The 17,228-nt window shown below is 50.0% G+C and overlaps 1 protein-coding gene across 1 annotated transcript; it reads left to right on the forward strand.

The window, feature by feature from the left end:
• Positions 1-6,069: 6,069 nt before the first annotated feature.
• On the forward strand, positions 6,070-14,533 carry TBC1D20 (TBC1 domain family member 20). Its single transcript, XM_018556399.1, has 8 exons — positions 6,070-6,222; positions 7,869-8,054; positions 8,136-8,216; positions 9,626-9,812; positions 10,286-10,387; positions 10,472-10,613; positions 12,356-12,543; positions 14,001-14,533. Exons 1-8 carry the CDS (start codon positions 6,198-6,200, stop codon positions 14,254-14,256), a joined length of 1,167 nt encoding a protein of 388 aa, XP_018411901.1. The 5' UTR covers positions 6,070-6,197; the 3' UTR covers positions 14,257-14,533.
• Positions 14,534-17,228: the final 2,695 nt, after the last annotated feature.

Below are 17,228 nucleotides of genomic sequence, written 5' to 3' on the forward strand. Positions count from 1 at the left end.
GTACGTGACAAAGATACTGTGTATTCAAAACCAAGTTACGCCATGGGGATTGAGTTTCCAAGTCTTCCCAAATATTAAAAATGTTCAAAACGACATGGGAGTGTAACCCCGATCAACGTTCACAGGTGATGCTGTGCGATATCTGGATATGATGATATACAAGTAATGAGAGATTGTATACAGACTCCTTGTTTGAAAGAAAAGTACACAAACTGAAGCAGCCATTGGAATTTTTTAATAGGGACTTGTGTTGAGAAAAGACAAGAAATGTATAAGGGACAAACTTGCTTTTGGAGGTGGTGTTGCTTATCATTGAAAAAAAGGGGCCAAAGAAATAGATTTAGCACACATTGGAATAAAAGAAATGATGAAGACAAAAAAAGATGATGAAATTGAGCCTGACTCGCCTGTATCTTCCTCTGTATTTTCACAGCAGATATCATGAGAAATAGCACTCGGGCAGCACGCAAAGGGTATAGGGTTCTTTTGGTGGTTTTGACACTAATTCGGAATGGCACGAAAAGGCGGTATGTATCACCTAAAAGTCACAAAACCTAAGATGGAGGTTTTAACACTAATTGAACTCAGGCAAAAGTCACAGCAATAGAGGTGCTAAAAACAAGGGATGAGGACCGTTCAAGCACAAGCAAAGGCGTTAATTTGCAACAAAAAGATGATATTGAGATCCTCATGCGAAGCAATGACTGTTCGCTAAGTGGCAAATTAACGGTGGTGGGAATGAATCGGTTATCTCATGGAGGGGCTATTCCAAGAGAAAGATGGGAAGTATGGAACCATACATGAAAAGTGTGGTAAATCTCTTTTCATAAAGCTTTCAACAGGAAGAACTGCAGTGCTTAGGTTTAGATCTTGCTTTTTGCCCCTCTGATCTTCTTGATAAACCTGAGATCATCAAAGACATCAACTTGTTCACACGCAGTTTAAGTCCCTGCATGACAAAGAGCGTAAACAACGCAATGACTGCAAAATACGTTTAAACAATGGAGAAACTGCAGCGTATGTGGTTTTTGTGCACTAACGGACCTACACCGATCAGCCATAACATTCTGGCCACTGAGAGGTGAAGTGAATAACATTGATTAGCTGGTCACAATGGCACCCGGAAGTGGGGGGGATATAATACAATGACACCTGGAAGTGGGGGGGATATAATACAAAGACACCTGGAAGTGGGGGGATATATTACAATGACACCTGGAAGTGGGAGGGATATAATACGATGACACCTAGAAGTGGGGAGGATATATTACAATGACACCTGGAAGTGGGGGGATATATTACAATAGCGCCTGGAAGTGGGGGGGATATATTACAATAGCGCCTGGAAGTGGGGGGATATATCACAATGGCACCTGGAAGTGGGGGGATATATTACAATAGCGCCTGGAAGTGGGGGGGATATATTACAATAGCGCCTGGAAGTGGGGGGGATATATTACAATAGCGCCTGGAAGTGGGGGGGATATATTACAATAGCGCCTGGAAGTGGGGGGGATATATTACAATAGCGCCTGGAAGTGGGGGGGATATATTACAATAGCGCCTGGAAGTGGGGGGGATATATTACAATAGCGCCTGGAAGTGGGGGGGATATATTACAATAGCGCCTGGAAGTGGGGGGGATATATTACAATAGCGCCTGGAAGTGGGGGGGATATATTACAATAGCGCCTGGAAGTGGGGGGGATATATTACAATAGCGCCTGGAAGTGGGGGGATATATCACAATGGCACCTGGAAGTGGGGGGATATAATACAATGGCACCTCGAAGTGGGGGGGATATATTACAATGGAACCTGGAAGTGGGAGGGATATAATACAATGGAACCTGGAAGTGGGGAGGATATATTACAATAGCGCCTGGAAGTAAAGTGAACATTTTGTACTTGAAGTTGATGTGTTGGAAGCAGAAAAAAATTGACAAGTGTAAGAATTTAAAGGGACTTTGACAAGGGCCAAATTGTGATGTCTAGACTACTGGGTAAGAGCAATTTAGAAACTGCAACTCTTATGGGATGTTGCCGGTCTGCAGTGGTCAGGACTGACCAAAAGTTGTCCAAGAAAAGAAAATCGGTGAACCGCTGAAAGGGTCATGGGCGGCCAAAGCTCATTGAAGAACGTGGGGAGCGATGGCTGGCCTGTGTCGTCTGATCCCAAAAAAGAGCTACTGGAGCTCAACTGGCAGAAAAAGGTAATGCTGGTTCTGATAGAAAGATGTCTGAACACACTGAGCATCGCAGTATCATGCTTATGGGGCTGTGGAGCCGCAGAACCTACAATGGGCACGTGAGCATCAGAACTGGACCACGGAGCAATGGAAGAAGGTGGCCTGGTCTGATGAGTCACGTTTTCTTTTACATCATGTGGATGGCTGGGTGCACATACCTGAGGAAGAGATGGCACCAGGATGCACTATGGGAAGAAGACAAGCCGGCGGAGGCCTTGTGATGCTTTGGGCACTGTCTTGCCGGGAAACCTCGGGTCCTGCCATTCATGTGGATGTTACTTTCACACGTAGCACCGACCTAAACATTGTTTAGGTCGGTGCTACGTGCAAACAAACAAGCGGCTTCCCCACACTACATTTAGTCCTGCCTTCCCAAAGCAGGACTAAATGTAGAAGGCAACATACTGCCCGGCGCCCGGAACATAAAGTCAGGGGATTCCACACCGCTGCCGCCCCTCTGCGCCCTGCCGCCCCGAGGCCTGGCCTCGGTGGCCTTGTGGGGAATCCGGGCCTGATCACCACCATCACCTTCCTGCCTATACTATGAGGGTTAAATGAAGGTTGTAACACTGACCTGATCTTTGGATGCCTCGGTGCTCTGCCCTTCTCTACAACGCCCCAGGCTATGTGCGGGCCCTCGACATCCTCATACACAGTAAAGGGCTATGGGTCCGGCTGGAGTGCCTTGGAGAAGAGGCTTCTGGGACTGGTCGCACAGCGTGATGGGAGTCTGCCAGAATGAGGACTATGGTAAGTATTACAGCAAGTTCCTCTACTCCTAAACCCGACGAGCATTTAACCCTTAATGTGTTTTTTTTTCTTCTTTGTTCCATCTCAGTGCTGCTCATCCCCTGCAGCCTCTTTCTGTCTTTTCATGCACTCCAGCGATGGCCGCCTGACATTTCTTAGTGAGGGTTTCCCGATGGTGACAACAGTGGATCATGCCTGCGTAATGTGTGTTGTAGACAGAGAGCGTTGTCACCCTGTACCAGGGGAAGTGCCCGAAGAAGACTGACTGAAGAAAGACCGTCATGGCAGGATCACCAGGGATTGTGTTAATGAAAGCGAAAGCCGAAATGAACACGTTAGGTGAGGGGTAGGCAACCTTGGTTTTCCAGCGGTGCTGAAAAAGCAAATCCCATCATGCCTCTGCCTCTGGCAGTCATGCCTTTAGGGCCCAGTCACACCACAAAGTGTGTGTTCCAGAGCGTTTGGCTTCTGGAACGCACTGGAACGCAAGCCGGCCGCCTCCCTGGGTTCAGGGGCGTAGCGTTGCATTGAACTCAATGGCACCGCAGCCAAGCCAAGTGCGATCGCCGGCACATTAGTGCCTACGGAATTTTCTGCAGATCGCACTGGATCGGAATGCAGGCACTAATGTGCCACGTATTCGGGTGCGGGCGATTGCACTGCGGGCGGGCAGGGGGCTTGGCTGCACTGCCATTGACTTCAATGCACCACCAGGCCCCCTCCCGCCAAAAACAAAGTGAGCCGGCCAGGGTTGCGTTCCAGAGGCCGAACGCTCTGGGATGCACTCTTTATGGTGTGACTGGGCCCTGAGTCTTGCAATGCCTCATGGGACTTGTAGTTCCACAACAGCTGGAGGGCTGTGGTCATCTACCCCTGTGGTAGACCATATGAGACTTTCGTAATTGCGTTTACATCAGTTTCAAGGGAGATTTCCGCCTCACTTCCTGTCCTAATGACTGGTGTCTGTGATACAGGAAGTGCAGGGGAGATTACCACACAAGACAAAATGTAACAGAAGCTCTTCTTTATCCCAATGTGACACTAGTATAGCATACCTGTAGTGAGCTACTATGATAGGTCTTCATCTTTGATGGCTGCATGAGTAGCATAAGTTGTATACTTCCTGGGAACACTATGACCTGACGTTTCAGGGGCACTTCAAAGATACTCACAAGTCAGGGGTTGGGCGAATTCGGCCCTCCAGCCGTTGTGGGACTACAAGTGCCAAGACTGACAGTTACAGGCATGACTCCCAAAGACAGAGGCAGGCTGGGATTTGTAGTTAAAGCACAGCTGGAGGGAGGGAGTTGCTACAAGGATAGGGCTGTAGCTAGCCATCAATCCGCTGAAACAAGAGTTTTAATCCAGCTTCACTTTAACTAGCCCTCCTGGCAACCTATACTCACTGGTACGGTGCCTATTCCTGGCTGCTGGATGCTAATGGGAAGTCCTGTGTCAGTGGAGTTGTGCCTTGCAAAGTGCTACGGGCTCACCGTGTGACAGCATTGATCAGCCCAGCGCCGTCACATGGTGTGTCACATGCTCCTCCATATCCAGAAATGCAATGTATCTATCCCAGAGCTGGACACAGAGAAGGAAGGGTAAGGAAGGCTGCGGGGAGCGGTCTCGCAGCCCAGCAGGACCGATGATAAGGTGATACGGCTTTATTTGAGCCCCCTAGACAAAACAAGCACTTAACCCTTGCAGTGTGCAGGGGGGTAGGTAGCCCCACTGTAGGGGCACATTTTTTATTTTTTCCCCACACGGGGCTCAGTCTATCCCCCAGTTTTGGGTGCCATCCAATCCAGGAGACTGAGGACATCTTGTGGCCAAAACGGAGTACTGCGACAGGAAGGCATAGTCCACAGCAAACACTTTGTCAGATGTTCCAACCCTTCCCTGAGCTGCTAAAAATGTCCCAAAATATGGTGTCCCTGTTGGAGAAATTTCCCATCACTTCCTGTCGTGACAGGAAATCAGTAGGGACAGAGACAGCATTAAGTATGACAGGGACCCTAGACCAGGAGTAGGCAAACTGTGGCCCTCCAATTGTGGTGCAACTACAAGTCCCATGATGCACTGCAAGACTCTGACAGCCACGGGCATGACTGCCAAAGGCACAGGCATGATGGAATTTGCAGCTGGAGGGCGGGCCGGAGTTTGACCACCCCTGCCCTAAACCATTCTTTCTGTGACACCCGTTGCCCTCATTCTTGTCATGGTGTCACCAGAGTAACAATCTGCAATAACAACAGACAGATTTTAACCCTTTACTTTCTATTCCAAACTACAGTGAAAATATTTTTGATGGCGCGGGTCTTTAATGGTGAATTCCTGCCAAACAGACAGAGGAAATATGTCTATGAAAGTTGTTTTAAATGGCAAATCTGTCTGGCCGGTCCTGAGATTTACACAGCTCTGTCACACGGAACGGCCCTGTCTGGCATAGCAAAAGACCTGATTTTCCCCTAAAAGATTTAGTAAAACTTACAGGTCTTGTCCCTCCCCCAGCCTGTGACTGGAGAGTGAAATGAGAAGCAGCAGACTGATGAGCTCACCTCTCTGTTACTCTGCTCTCTCCTCCTATCAACTTGTTCCTTTTTCGCACATGACCTGATTGGCTTCTTGCACTTCTTCTCCCAGTCTGAGTTCTGCTGGGACTGAGGCTGATGCCAAGTCATATTAAGGTACACTGCTGGACTTTAAGAAAATACATATTGCTGTCTGTGTCCTGCTAGTGGGGGGAGGGGGGTATTTCGATTTTTCTGGTTATCAAATCCAAACTTTTTCAGTTGTCACAGAACAGGAGATGATGGGAAATCTCCCAATGGGGGCAAAGGTTCTGGTGACAAATGTGAAAAGTCTCCCTCACTTTGTAGAGATTTTCTCTAACTTCCTGGTGTGCCTTCAGGTTTTGGATGGACTAGGGCAGAGAAGTTCCAGCATGGCTGACAGTGACAACAATACTACAAGTGGTGACAGTGTAGTCAGCTCACACCACTTGGCTTGTGTACGTTGAGGGTGGCATGGGCGTGGCCAGCGCGCTGTCACTCCCTTCAGGGGGGCGGGCTGAGCGTTGGTCACGGGGTCAGCAGCTGTCCGCTCACCGCGCAGTCTCATGTCCCGTGACGTCATCATGAGGCTACTGTACGGAAGTGGACCCGGTAACGGGGCATGTGACTCCTTCCCTGTACGAGCATGAGGGCGGAGCCGGGGAAGCACGGTAATACGGGAGGACCGCGGGGATAGAGAAGCTGGTTGTGTATTGTAAATAGGCTGGGGGGGTTTCTGACAGCCAAACTCGGGACTGTCCCCGTAATCTGCCCAGATGATACCCGAGGGGGTGGTGAGAAGGCAGAAGCCTGTCCGAGGAGAGTGTGTGCCCCACACGAAAATACAGGGTGACCTGGTTTTGATAGGTGACATGCCGGGTACCACTGGGTGACATATGCTGGGCACGGCAGGGTGACAGTGTAACCTGACCTTATAGGTGACATGCCAGGTACCGGGGTACCACTGGGTGACATGCTGGGCACTGCAGGGTGACAGTGTAACCTGACCTAATAGGTGACATGCCAGGTACCACTGGGTGACATGCCAGGTACCAGGGTACCACTGGGTGACATGGACAAGTACTGGAATACTACATGGTGACATTTGCAGGGTGACAGGGTAACCTGGTCCTAATAGGAGACAAGCCAGGTACCAGGGTACCACTGGGAGACGTGATAAGTACTGGAATACTACATGGTGACATATGCTGGGAATTGCAGGGTGACAGGGTAACCTGTCCTAGTAGGAGACAAGCCAGGTACCAGGGTACCACTGGGTGATGTGATAAGTACTGGAATACTACATGGTGACATATGCTGGGAATTGCAGGGTGACAGGGTAACCTGGTCCTAATAGGTGACATGCCAGGTACCGGGGTACCACTGGGTGACATATGCTGGGCACTGCAGGGTGACAGGGTAACCTGGTCCTAATAGGGGACATGCCAGGTACCAGGGTACCACTGGGAGACATGCCAGGTACCAGGGTACCACTGGGTGACATGCCAAGTACTGGAATACTACATGGTGACATATGCTGGGTATTGCAGGGTGACAGGGTAACCTGGTTCTAATAGGCGACATGCCAGATACCAGGGTACTACCCAGTGATACATTGGGCACCTGATCCTAATAGATGGCACATGCCAGGTACCAGAGTACTACAGGATGACATGCCAGGTACCAGAGTACTACATGACAACATTTGCCGGGCACTAGAGGGTGAGATATGGCGGGTACTGAGGCTCTGCAGGGTGACATGTGGTGGGTACCAGAACATTGCAGGGTGACACATGCCAGGTACAGGGGTTCTGCAGGGTGACATGTACTGGGCATCATAGCACTAAAGGGTGACATATATTGGAAATCGGAATACTACAGGATGACATGGCAGGAATTCCGGGGCTACATGGTGTAAAAGGTATTGGGTGATAAAGGGTATCAACCCTGGCAATTTTTGTTTGCTGTTTGTGGTCCACTTAGCAGATTTTCCATCACTTCCTGTCTCTATAAACAACAGGAAGTGAAAGATGATCTCTCTAAAGTAAGTAATCTCCTCTCAGACAGTTGTCACTATATCAAGTGTCCCCACTGGGAGATTTCTCCTCTATTCCAGTCCTGGTGACAACTGAAAAATGTTGGACTTCCCCTCACTTTCTAGCCACCAGGACTAGGGGAGTAAGTGAGTAGAGTCCCTATCAGGGGCACAGACAGAAATAAAAACTTGACAACGGGTTTGAACCCTTCCCTACTTTACCAAAAACTAAAAAAGAAAACCATTTGGTTTTGTTGCTCATGTTGTTTCCTGTGTCATCAGGCAGTGATTTCCGCCGGCGCCGTAAGCTCACCGACATCCAGAAAGCCCTCACCAAGGACCCCACCGATGTGGCCACCCTGCGGAGGATGGCGATCAGCGAGGGAGGGCTGCTCACAGACGAGATCCGCTGCCAGGTCTGGCCCAAACTCCTGAATGTCAATACGGACGAGCTTCCCCCGCCCCCAGGTACGCCAGCGTCACTTTAGCGTCAAGCCCTTCTTTTACTGTGTATGTGGTACGTTGCTGATTGTCATATAACGTGTACAGGGCCTGAGCTGCGGGTCAACAATAAAGATTACGAGCAAGTCCTGCTAGATGTCAGGCGCTCGCTGCGACGGTTCCCTCCAGGTAAAATGTGCGGGTGATTGATGGGGTCACAGGGAGTGAATGTGTACAACGGGGATGGGGCAGTCTCAGTCCTCCATGCCGGCTACCGATAGTACCGTAATCTCTATGACTGTCAGGAGACGGGGAGACCTGTCGGTCCACACTCGCTGTAAAGCAGACATCCATTCACCTTGGTCTCATGCAGGCATACTTCTCAGTCCTGCAAATGGTTTCTATCCCCATAGTTATCACTGCTGGCTCCCAACAGGAGGGCTACGCAGCACGTGCAGCCCTATCTGATCCATGACTTTAGATCCAGGCATGTGTGCCAGTAAGCACAAGCAGGCCCATGACCTCCAAAGCAGCTCAGCAGTACAGTATGGTCAAAGGACACACCCCCAGCCTGCTGATTGGACAGAAAAAGAGCAGCATCACATTGATAAGGTCATCCCTCTGCCCCTGTACGCAGGTCAGTGCTGCAAAGCAATAGAGCTCTGAGTGTCTCACAGTCCCGACTACTCTGCCAGCCTCAACCGCGAGCCCCGACTACTCTGCCAGCCGCGAGCCCCGACTACTCTGCCAGCCTCAAGTCCTGACTACATTCCCAGTCTAGAGTACTCTCCCAGTCTTGAGCCCTGACTACTCTCCCAGTCCTGACTACGGTCCCCGTCCTGATCACTCTCCCAGACTTGAGCCCCGACTACTCTCCCAGTCTTGAGCCCCGACTACTCTCCCAGTCTTGAGCCCCGACTACTCTCCCAGTCTTGAGCTCCGCCTACTCTCCCAGTCTTGAGCACTCCCAGTCCTGACTACTCTCCCAGTCTTGAGCCCCGACTACTCTCCCAGTCTTGAGCTCCGACTACTCTCCCAGTCTTGAGCTCCGACTACTCTCCCAGTCTTGAGCCCCGACTACTCTCCCAGTCCTGACTACTCTCCCAGTCTTGAGCCCCGACTACTCTCCCAGTCTTGAGCCCTGACTACTCTCCCAGTCTTGAGCTCCGACTACTCTCCCCGTCTTGAGCCCCGACTACTCTCCCAGTCCTGACTACTCTCCCAGTCTTGAGCCCCGACTACTCTCCCAGTCTTGACTACTGTCCCAGTCTTGAGCCCTGACTACTTTCCCAGTCTTGAGCCCTGACTACTTTCCCAGTCTTGACTACTGTCCCAGTCTTGAGTCGTGAGTAGTCTCCCAGTCTGGGTTGGCAACAAGTTGAGAGGGACACGGGTGCACTGTAGCCATGTCCTGTAAAGATAAACTCATTTCGAGTCTTCATATTCAATTTTGGTGGGAGCATGCCATTTAAGAAGTGACGGAAGCTGCCTCATCCGTGTTGTATGTCTTGGTGGTGGGATTGGTGACTGTTGGGTGAGGATTGTGTTTCTCTGTCTGCTGTCAATCATGGGGTACTCTGTCCGGTTTTGCCTCTCAGGAATGCCTCTAAAGGAACGGGAAGATTTGCAGGAGCAACTGATTGACATCATCCTTCAGGTTTTGGCTCGAAACTCCCAATTGCACTATTACCAGGGATATCACGACATTGTAGTCACTTTCCTGCTGGTGGTGGGTGGGCCGCTGGCCACTCTGCTGGTGGATAAACTGTCCACACATCACCTAAGGTGGGTTTGTGTGCACCCTCTCAGCCTGCATTTCAATACCCATATCCTGTTTGTAGTCACTCACCAATCATGCAGGTGAGATAGACAAATTTTAGAGGTTGTGGAGCTGCAAATTTCTAGCATGCTGGGCTGATCTCGGGCTCTCGGGACTTGTAGTTCCACAAAAGATGTCAGCTGTGTAAATGCTTTATCAAACATCCAGCAGCATCTTGCAAAACGACCTGCTTTCTGTATCATTGGTACCTCAGTGATGTCAATGGTGGATGTGATAACTAAACATTCTCATTGTACTAATATGGTGTAAAAGGCATGAAGCATCTGATTGGTCCTCCTAACTCCGTTGTCATTAACACCTTTCTCATTGTTGTATAAATGTAGAAAGAGCTCCTTTAGTCTTTGTAGATGGGTATGTAGCCTGTTTGCCTCCTGTGATGCATAACAAGCTTGGTAGACTGACATCTGTATTCTAATAGGGACTTCATGGATCCTAGTATGGACAACACCAAACACATTCTCAATTACCTGATGCCTATTATAGAGCAGGTGAACCCAATGCTGCACGACTTCATGCAAAGGTGAGTGCCCCCGGAGTGACATCCCTCTCCGTTCATCATCCGTGTACGTTTAATGTTGCTCACCCCGTCTTCTGTTCCTGGCAGGGCGGAGGTAGGCACCATATTTGCCCTGAGCTGGCTCATCACCTGGTTTGGGCACGTCCTGTCTGATTTCAGGCATGTGGTGAGGTTGTATGACTTCTTCCTGGCGTGTCACCCGCTCATGCCCATCTACTTTGCTGCTGTGGTAAGGATTTACTGTAATCTTGAGGAGGCCTCAGTGCTGCTGCTATCTAGCTCAGATGTTGGTTGATTACTGCTTCAGTTTTTGTCAGTCCGCCAAGAAATTAGAATGAGATTTTGGAGGGTGGGATCACCTACTAGTCTATCATAGCTGCTATGTAGTTGGATCTCTCAAAGCTCATCACCTGATGGATTTCTATATCATTGGAAATGCAGCTTGAGTATTCTGAACCTGGTCTGGGAGACTGGATGGTTGAGGAGGCTTCTCTTGCACCTCGTGTCTTATGGCCTTTGAGGATGGTGACAGAGGCCAGGCAGACACCGAGTGGCACGAGTGCCAGTGTCTATGAAACCGTGCAAGTGAAGGGTAATCCGGAAATCAAGGTCGAGGCAAGCCAAGGTCAAAATCCAAGAGGTCAGATGCAGTACCGAAGGAAGAGGCAGAAGAGTAGTCAAAAACAATCCGGGGTCAAAAAGGCAGGCAGCGATCAAGGCAGGTAGATGAAGCAGGAACGGGTCAAAATCCAGGCAATCGGCAAGCTAATATTCAAGACAGGAAACAGGAGACACAACAGAGACAGGAGCTGATAACACAATCCAGCAAGTAAGTGACAGGCAGGTTCGGTTTAAATAGGGAAGTGAACTAATCAAATGGGCCACTTCCTGTGCGCCTTTGGCGCGCTTTTCTTAGAACACGCTCCATCTGCGCGTCACTTCCGGTGTGCCATACTGCGCGTCTTTCTATGGGAAATGGTCGTTGTGCGCATGCGCGTGTTCGTCTTATTAGCGGCACTTGGCGCATGCGCGGAACGGGCATGTTGCTTACATTGAGACTCTTCCTGTTGCAGCATAACGGATGACATTCCATGGTGCAAGAGGAAGAACCAGGAATTGGGTTCCACTGTGGCATAGTTGCCTGATTCCACTAGCATCCACTTTAAGCTGTTCTCCTTTTTGGAGAACTGACCCTTTAAAGCAAACCTAAATGGGAAAAACAGAACTCCCAGTTCCTTTTATGTTGGGCCCTTTTTGCAATTTGATTCCATGAACTGTTAGTCCTCTGGTATACAAACCTAAAAGCAGCTTCTTTGGTCATGAGCATGGCCCCATCACGACCTTAAAGCATGCAGTGATACCTTTAAAGGAGAACTATGAGGTGAGTGCTTTTCACTCATCCTCATAGTTCTAGCCGACCTGTGACAATGAAACTGCTCAGTATATCGGGAAGTGAGCGAACACATACCTCCGTTCGCTCGCTTCTCGATCCTGTGCCGGCACAGAGCCGTGACGGGAGGGACTGGATTCCCCGCTCCGATCCTCCAGCGCTGACTGGCTGAACGGACGGGGGAGGGTACAGCTGGCTCTGCCTCTAGATAGGCAAAGCCAGCTGTCACTCACGCAGCTGGGTGGATCCAGACATAACTGTCGGGATCCGTTTCAGCTGAATCGTCTCAGTATACCGCGAGCTGCAGGGAGGACGCTAGTTTGTGTCCTCCCGTTACCCTTCGGAGAACTATGGGGAAAAGCCCTAACCCCATAGTTCTCCGTTAAAGTTGCCCTTTCAACCCTCTCTTTAAGATATTAGTATAGCAGGACATCGCCACTTTGGGGCACTGAGTTGGAAAATGGACCTGGCATGCAGACATTTGGAGGTTCCAGCAGAGAAAATGATCAGTTGCTTTGACCAACACAAGTAGTTCTTTGTGGCTTGTTGACTAAAAATGTCTCCTGTGTCATTTGCTGCAGATTGTGCTGCATAGAGAGGAAGAGGTACTAGAGTGCGATTGTGACATGGCCTCAGTACACCACCTGTTGTCACAGATTCCACAAGATCTGCCCTACGAGACCCTCATCAGCCGAGCCGGTGACCTCTTTGTTCAATTCCCACCTTCTGAGCTGTCTAGGGAAGCTGCCCAGCAGCACCAAGCTGAGAGGTAAGTTGAGTAAACCATCTTTCTTCTTGTTGGTGGAGGGTGTAAAAGTGGGGAAGCCAACTTCCTTCCTGTTGGTGGATGTCGTAAAAGTGGGGAGGCCATCTTCCTTCCTTTTGGTGGATGGTGTAGAATCGGGGAAGCCATCTTCCTTCCTGGTGGTGGATAGTGTAGAAATGGGGAAGCCATCTTCCTTCCTGGTGGTGCATGGTGTACAGGTGAGAAAGCAATTTTCCTTCCTGATGGTGTAAAAGTGGGGAAGCCATTTTCCTTCCTGTTGGTGGATGGTGTACAGGTGGGTAAGTAATTTTCCTTCCTGTTGGTGGATGGTGTACAGGTGGGTAAGTAATTTTCCTTCCTGTTGGTGGATGGTGTACAGGTGGGTAAGTAATTTTCCTTCCTGTTGGTGGATGGTGTACAGGTGGGGAAGTAATTTTCCTTCCTTGTGGTGGATGGTGTAAAAGTGGGGAAGCCATCTTCCTTCCTGGTGGTGGATGGTGTATAAGTGGGGAAGCCATCTTCCTTCCTGGTGGTGGATGGTGTATAAGTGGGGAAGCCATCTTCCTTCCTGGTGGTGGATGGTGTAAAAGTGGGGAAGCCATCTTCCTTCCTGGTGGTGGATGGTGTATAAGTGGGGAAGCCATCTTCCTTCCTGGTGGTGGATGGTGTAAAAGTGGGGAAGCCATCTTCCTTCCTGGTGGTGGATGGTGTAAAAGTGGGGAAGCCATCTTCCTTCCTGGTGGTGGATGGCGTACACAAAGGGGGGAAGCAATTTTTCTTCCTGTTGATGGATGGTGTAGAGGTGGGGAGGTAATTTTCCTTCCTGTTGATGGATGGTGTAGAGGTGGGGAGGTAATTTTCCTTCCTGTTGATGGATGGTGTAGAGGTAATTTTCCTTCCTGTTGATGGATGGTGTAAAAGTGGGGAAGCCATCTCTCACAAAACTAGGGAGAGGATTAGAATAGCGAGATCTCCCCACTGTAGAACCCATGTTCCAGCCCTTTTTGGTATCTATTCCTGCTTATACATTCGAGGTGTTCCCCCATCTCTACCATATGTACAGTATGTGAGCACTAAAGAGTAGAAAAGCCTCCCCGTGCCAGCAGCTGCGCGTGGGACCCTCGATCTCTCTTCAGAAGTCTGGCACGTCCCCTACTGAGTCAGACTAGTATCTCTGCAATCAGCAAAGTTCATGCTCCCTACTGGTACTACAGCTCTGGCTCTGACCCTGCAGGAGGCATATCAGATGTCTGCAAAGAGAACATGGCTTCCACCCAGAGGGCAATGGTGACACTCTGCAGCATGCTGGCAGGGCACAGGCTTTTCTACGATGTGGCTAATTGTTTCAAAAGAAATACTTTGCACCTGGAATATATTCAGCTTATTTATACTGAAAGTTCATTTGGGCTTTAACATGTTGTTTGGCTTAGTACTTCTAACCTGCATCTATCTCCCTCCAGGACTGCAGTCTCCACCTTTAAAGACTTTGAGCTGGCATCCACACAGCAGCGGCCAGATATGGTCCTTCGCCGACGTTTTAGAGACTCTGTCCGTCCAGAGCACGCAGCCAAGTCCGTCCTTACCAAACCCCGCACTAACAGACTGGTGAAGCTGGCGGTCATGGGGCTGACGGTGGCTCTGGGGGCCGCAGCGTTGGCGGTGGTAAAGAGCGCCCTGGAGTGGGCACCCAAATTTGAACTGCAGATTTTCCCATGACAGGACCTCTTCCATCATCGCACAGGGGTGGATGAAAGTGCCTTTGTCCCCTCTAGTTCTTCGTTTTCATGCGGTCTGCTGAACATCACATGTCACCATTTGCCACTATAAACTCTTGACGTGGAAATCCTAGTGCTTGTCTTACCTAAACTGATACAAGGTTCAACACAGGCACGGTTCTACACTTCCAGTGCGGGACAGAGAAGGTTGTCACATTATTAACCTGTGTATATCTGTACAGAATTCTGATTCACTTTATGATAAATATTTAACACCATCCACTAAGGTTTCCTTATTGAGCCTCCCCACAAAATTTAGCTACCACTTCCACTATTACTTTGGTAATTTTACAATATTTTACATTCACTCTTATGTCAGTTATAGAGTCTCTCTGCCCTGAACCGTTATTTCGGTTTATAGTGGATGCTGGAGTGTTAAACTATAAAGTTTCTTCTGTCTCTCAGGGATTATTGGTAAGATCCCTGTGTTGAGGTTTCCGGGTCTGTACACCTGCTGTGCCCATTATGAGGAGCTCCCACCATCCCTGTACTGAGTTCCCGGGTCTGTCCACCTGCTGTGCCCATTATGAGGAGCTCCCACCATCCCTGTACTGAGTTCCCGGGTCTGTCCACCTGCTGTGCCCATTATGAGGAGCTCCCACCATCCCTGTACTGAGTTCCCGGGTCTGTCCACCTGCTGTGCCCATTATGAGGAGCTCCCACCATCCCTGTACTGAGTTCCCGGGTCTGTCCACCTGCTGTGCCCATTATGAGGAGCTCCCACCATCCCTGTACTGAGTTCCCGGGTCTGTCCACCTGCTGTGCCCATTATGAGGAGCTCCCACCATCCCTGTACTGAGTTCCCGGGTCTGTCCACCTGCTGTGCCCATTATGAGGAGCTCCCACCATCCCTGTACTGAGTTCCCGGGTCTGTCCACCTGCTGTGCCCATTATGAGGAGCTCCCACCATCCCTGTACTGAGTTCCCGGGTCTGTCCACCTGCTGTGCCCATTGTGAGGAGCTCCCACCATCCCTGTACTGGGTTCCTGGGTCTGTACACCTGCTGTGCCCATTATGAGGAGCTCCCACCATCCCTGTGCTGTGTTCCCGGATCTGTACACCTGCTGTGCCCATTATGAGGAGCTCTCCCCATCTCTGTGCTGAGTTCCCGGATCTGTACACCTGCTGCGCCCATTATGAGGGGCTCCGCCCATCCCTGTGCTGTGTTCCCGGATCTGTACACCTGCTGCGCCCATTATGAGGGGCTCCGCCCATCCCTGTGCTGTGTTCCCGGATCTGTACACCTGCTGCGCCCATTATGAGGGGCTCCGCCCATCCCTGTGCTGTGTTCCCGGATCTGTACACCTGCTGCGCCCATTATGAGGGGCTCCGCCCATCCCTGTGCTGTGTTCCCGGATCTGTACACCTGCTGCGCCCATTATGAGGGGCTCCCACCATCCCTGTGCTGAGTTCCCGGGTCTGTACACCTGCTGTGCCCATTATGAGTGGTTGTCAGGCAGAAGGGCGATATGGTCAGCTAAACATGAAGTGACCGCAGTGTAAAAGTATGCCAGTGAAAGGAGCTGGTACAGATCCAGCAACTATGGAGATATTGCAAGGAAATGAGTGGATCACTCAGACAAACAGACTATTAAACTTGATAAAATGACTCCTCTATACAATAATTCTATGTAACTGACCACACTACAACCCTAATGTCATTCCAGAAAGAAAAAAAGTCCCATCTGTGGGAAAACAAAACCAATTACAAACCACAAAAACAAAACATTTTTGTGTGGAGGAATAAGATTCTTAGTGGAAGTTAATAGAGAACAGGTGATGTTCTGCAGACTGGGGTGTGGGAATTGGGATCACTGTCGTCCGGTCATTCAGTAATGAGTTCACCTGTGATTGAGTATTGGAGAGCATCTGTTGCTGGTGAGAATTGCTATTCAAGGTAGGAATACTTGTCTGTTTCCTTGTGTCAAAAGGTGCCATCGGCCATACACCCGCCGATTATCGTACCATAGTTACGGGTGATCCCGCGATCGTACTATAATCGGCAGGTGTATGGGCAGCGTGCGACCGCATTTATTGTACCCGCTGAAAGTCGTACGATTTTTGGCGGGTTGGTGTGCTCGGGAGACGAATCCCGCACGGGCCGGTGTGCGTAAGCGCACACTGCCTGCTCAGCATTGCAATCATCGGCAAGCCCTCCCCTCAGCGGGGAGCGCTTGCGATGATCGCTAGTACAATCTGCCTGTCCAAGATGGGCAGATCGTACGAAATTTTAATGACCTTACAACCATCGCACAACGAAAGTCGTTTATGGCCAGCTAAAGAATTGAACCTGCAGTGGAAATAGAAGGTTTGTACAACTATTAAGCTGCCCATACACCTGACGATTATTGTACGATAATCGGCTTACGGTACGGTCGCACAATTTTTGTTTTACAAGCATGCTAGAAAACCCGCGATAGCAAGATGAAAGCCGCACGGCCCGAGGTGCGCAAGCGCACACTGCCCGCTCACCATTGCAATCATCTGCAAGCCCTCCCCTCAGCGTGGAGGATTTGCGATGATCGCAAGTACGATCTGCCCGTCCATGATGGGCAGGTCGTACAAAGTTTTAATCAACTTACAACAATCGCACAACGAAAGTCATGCGGTGGTTGTAAGGTGTATGGCCACCTTTAGGCCCCATTCACACCAGGGCGGTTCCGGATCAGCGAAGTTCCCGCGCTGATTTGAAAAGGGCTGTTTTGGGAGTTTTGTAATTGCGTTTCAGCACTGAAACGCAATTAAAAATGCCCAAAACCGTGCTGAACAGTTCCATTGAAAGCTGTATGTAAACTGCACTGATCAGCGCGCAAAAAAGGGTCAGGGAGCAATCCGGGCAGGGGAAGGCTCGGATCGCGCGGGCCCGGTCGGTCGCATGAACGGTCCCCATTGCAATGTAGGGGATCGTTCATG

The sequence above is a fragment of the Nanorana parkeri genome, unplaced genomic scaffold, assembly GCF_000935625.1.
Source record: "Nanorana parkeri isolate BGI_ZX_2015 unplaced genomic scaffold, ASM93562v1 scaffold237, whole genome shotgun sequence".
NCBI classification, from domain to species: Eukaryota; Metazoa; Chordata; class Amphibia; order Anura; family Dicroglossidae; genus Nanorana; species Nanorana parkeri.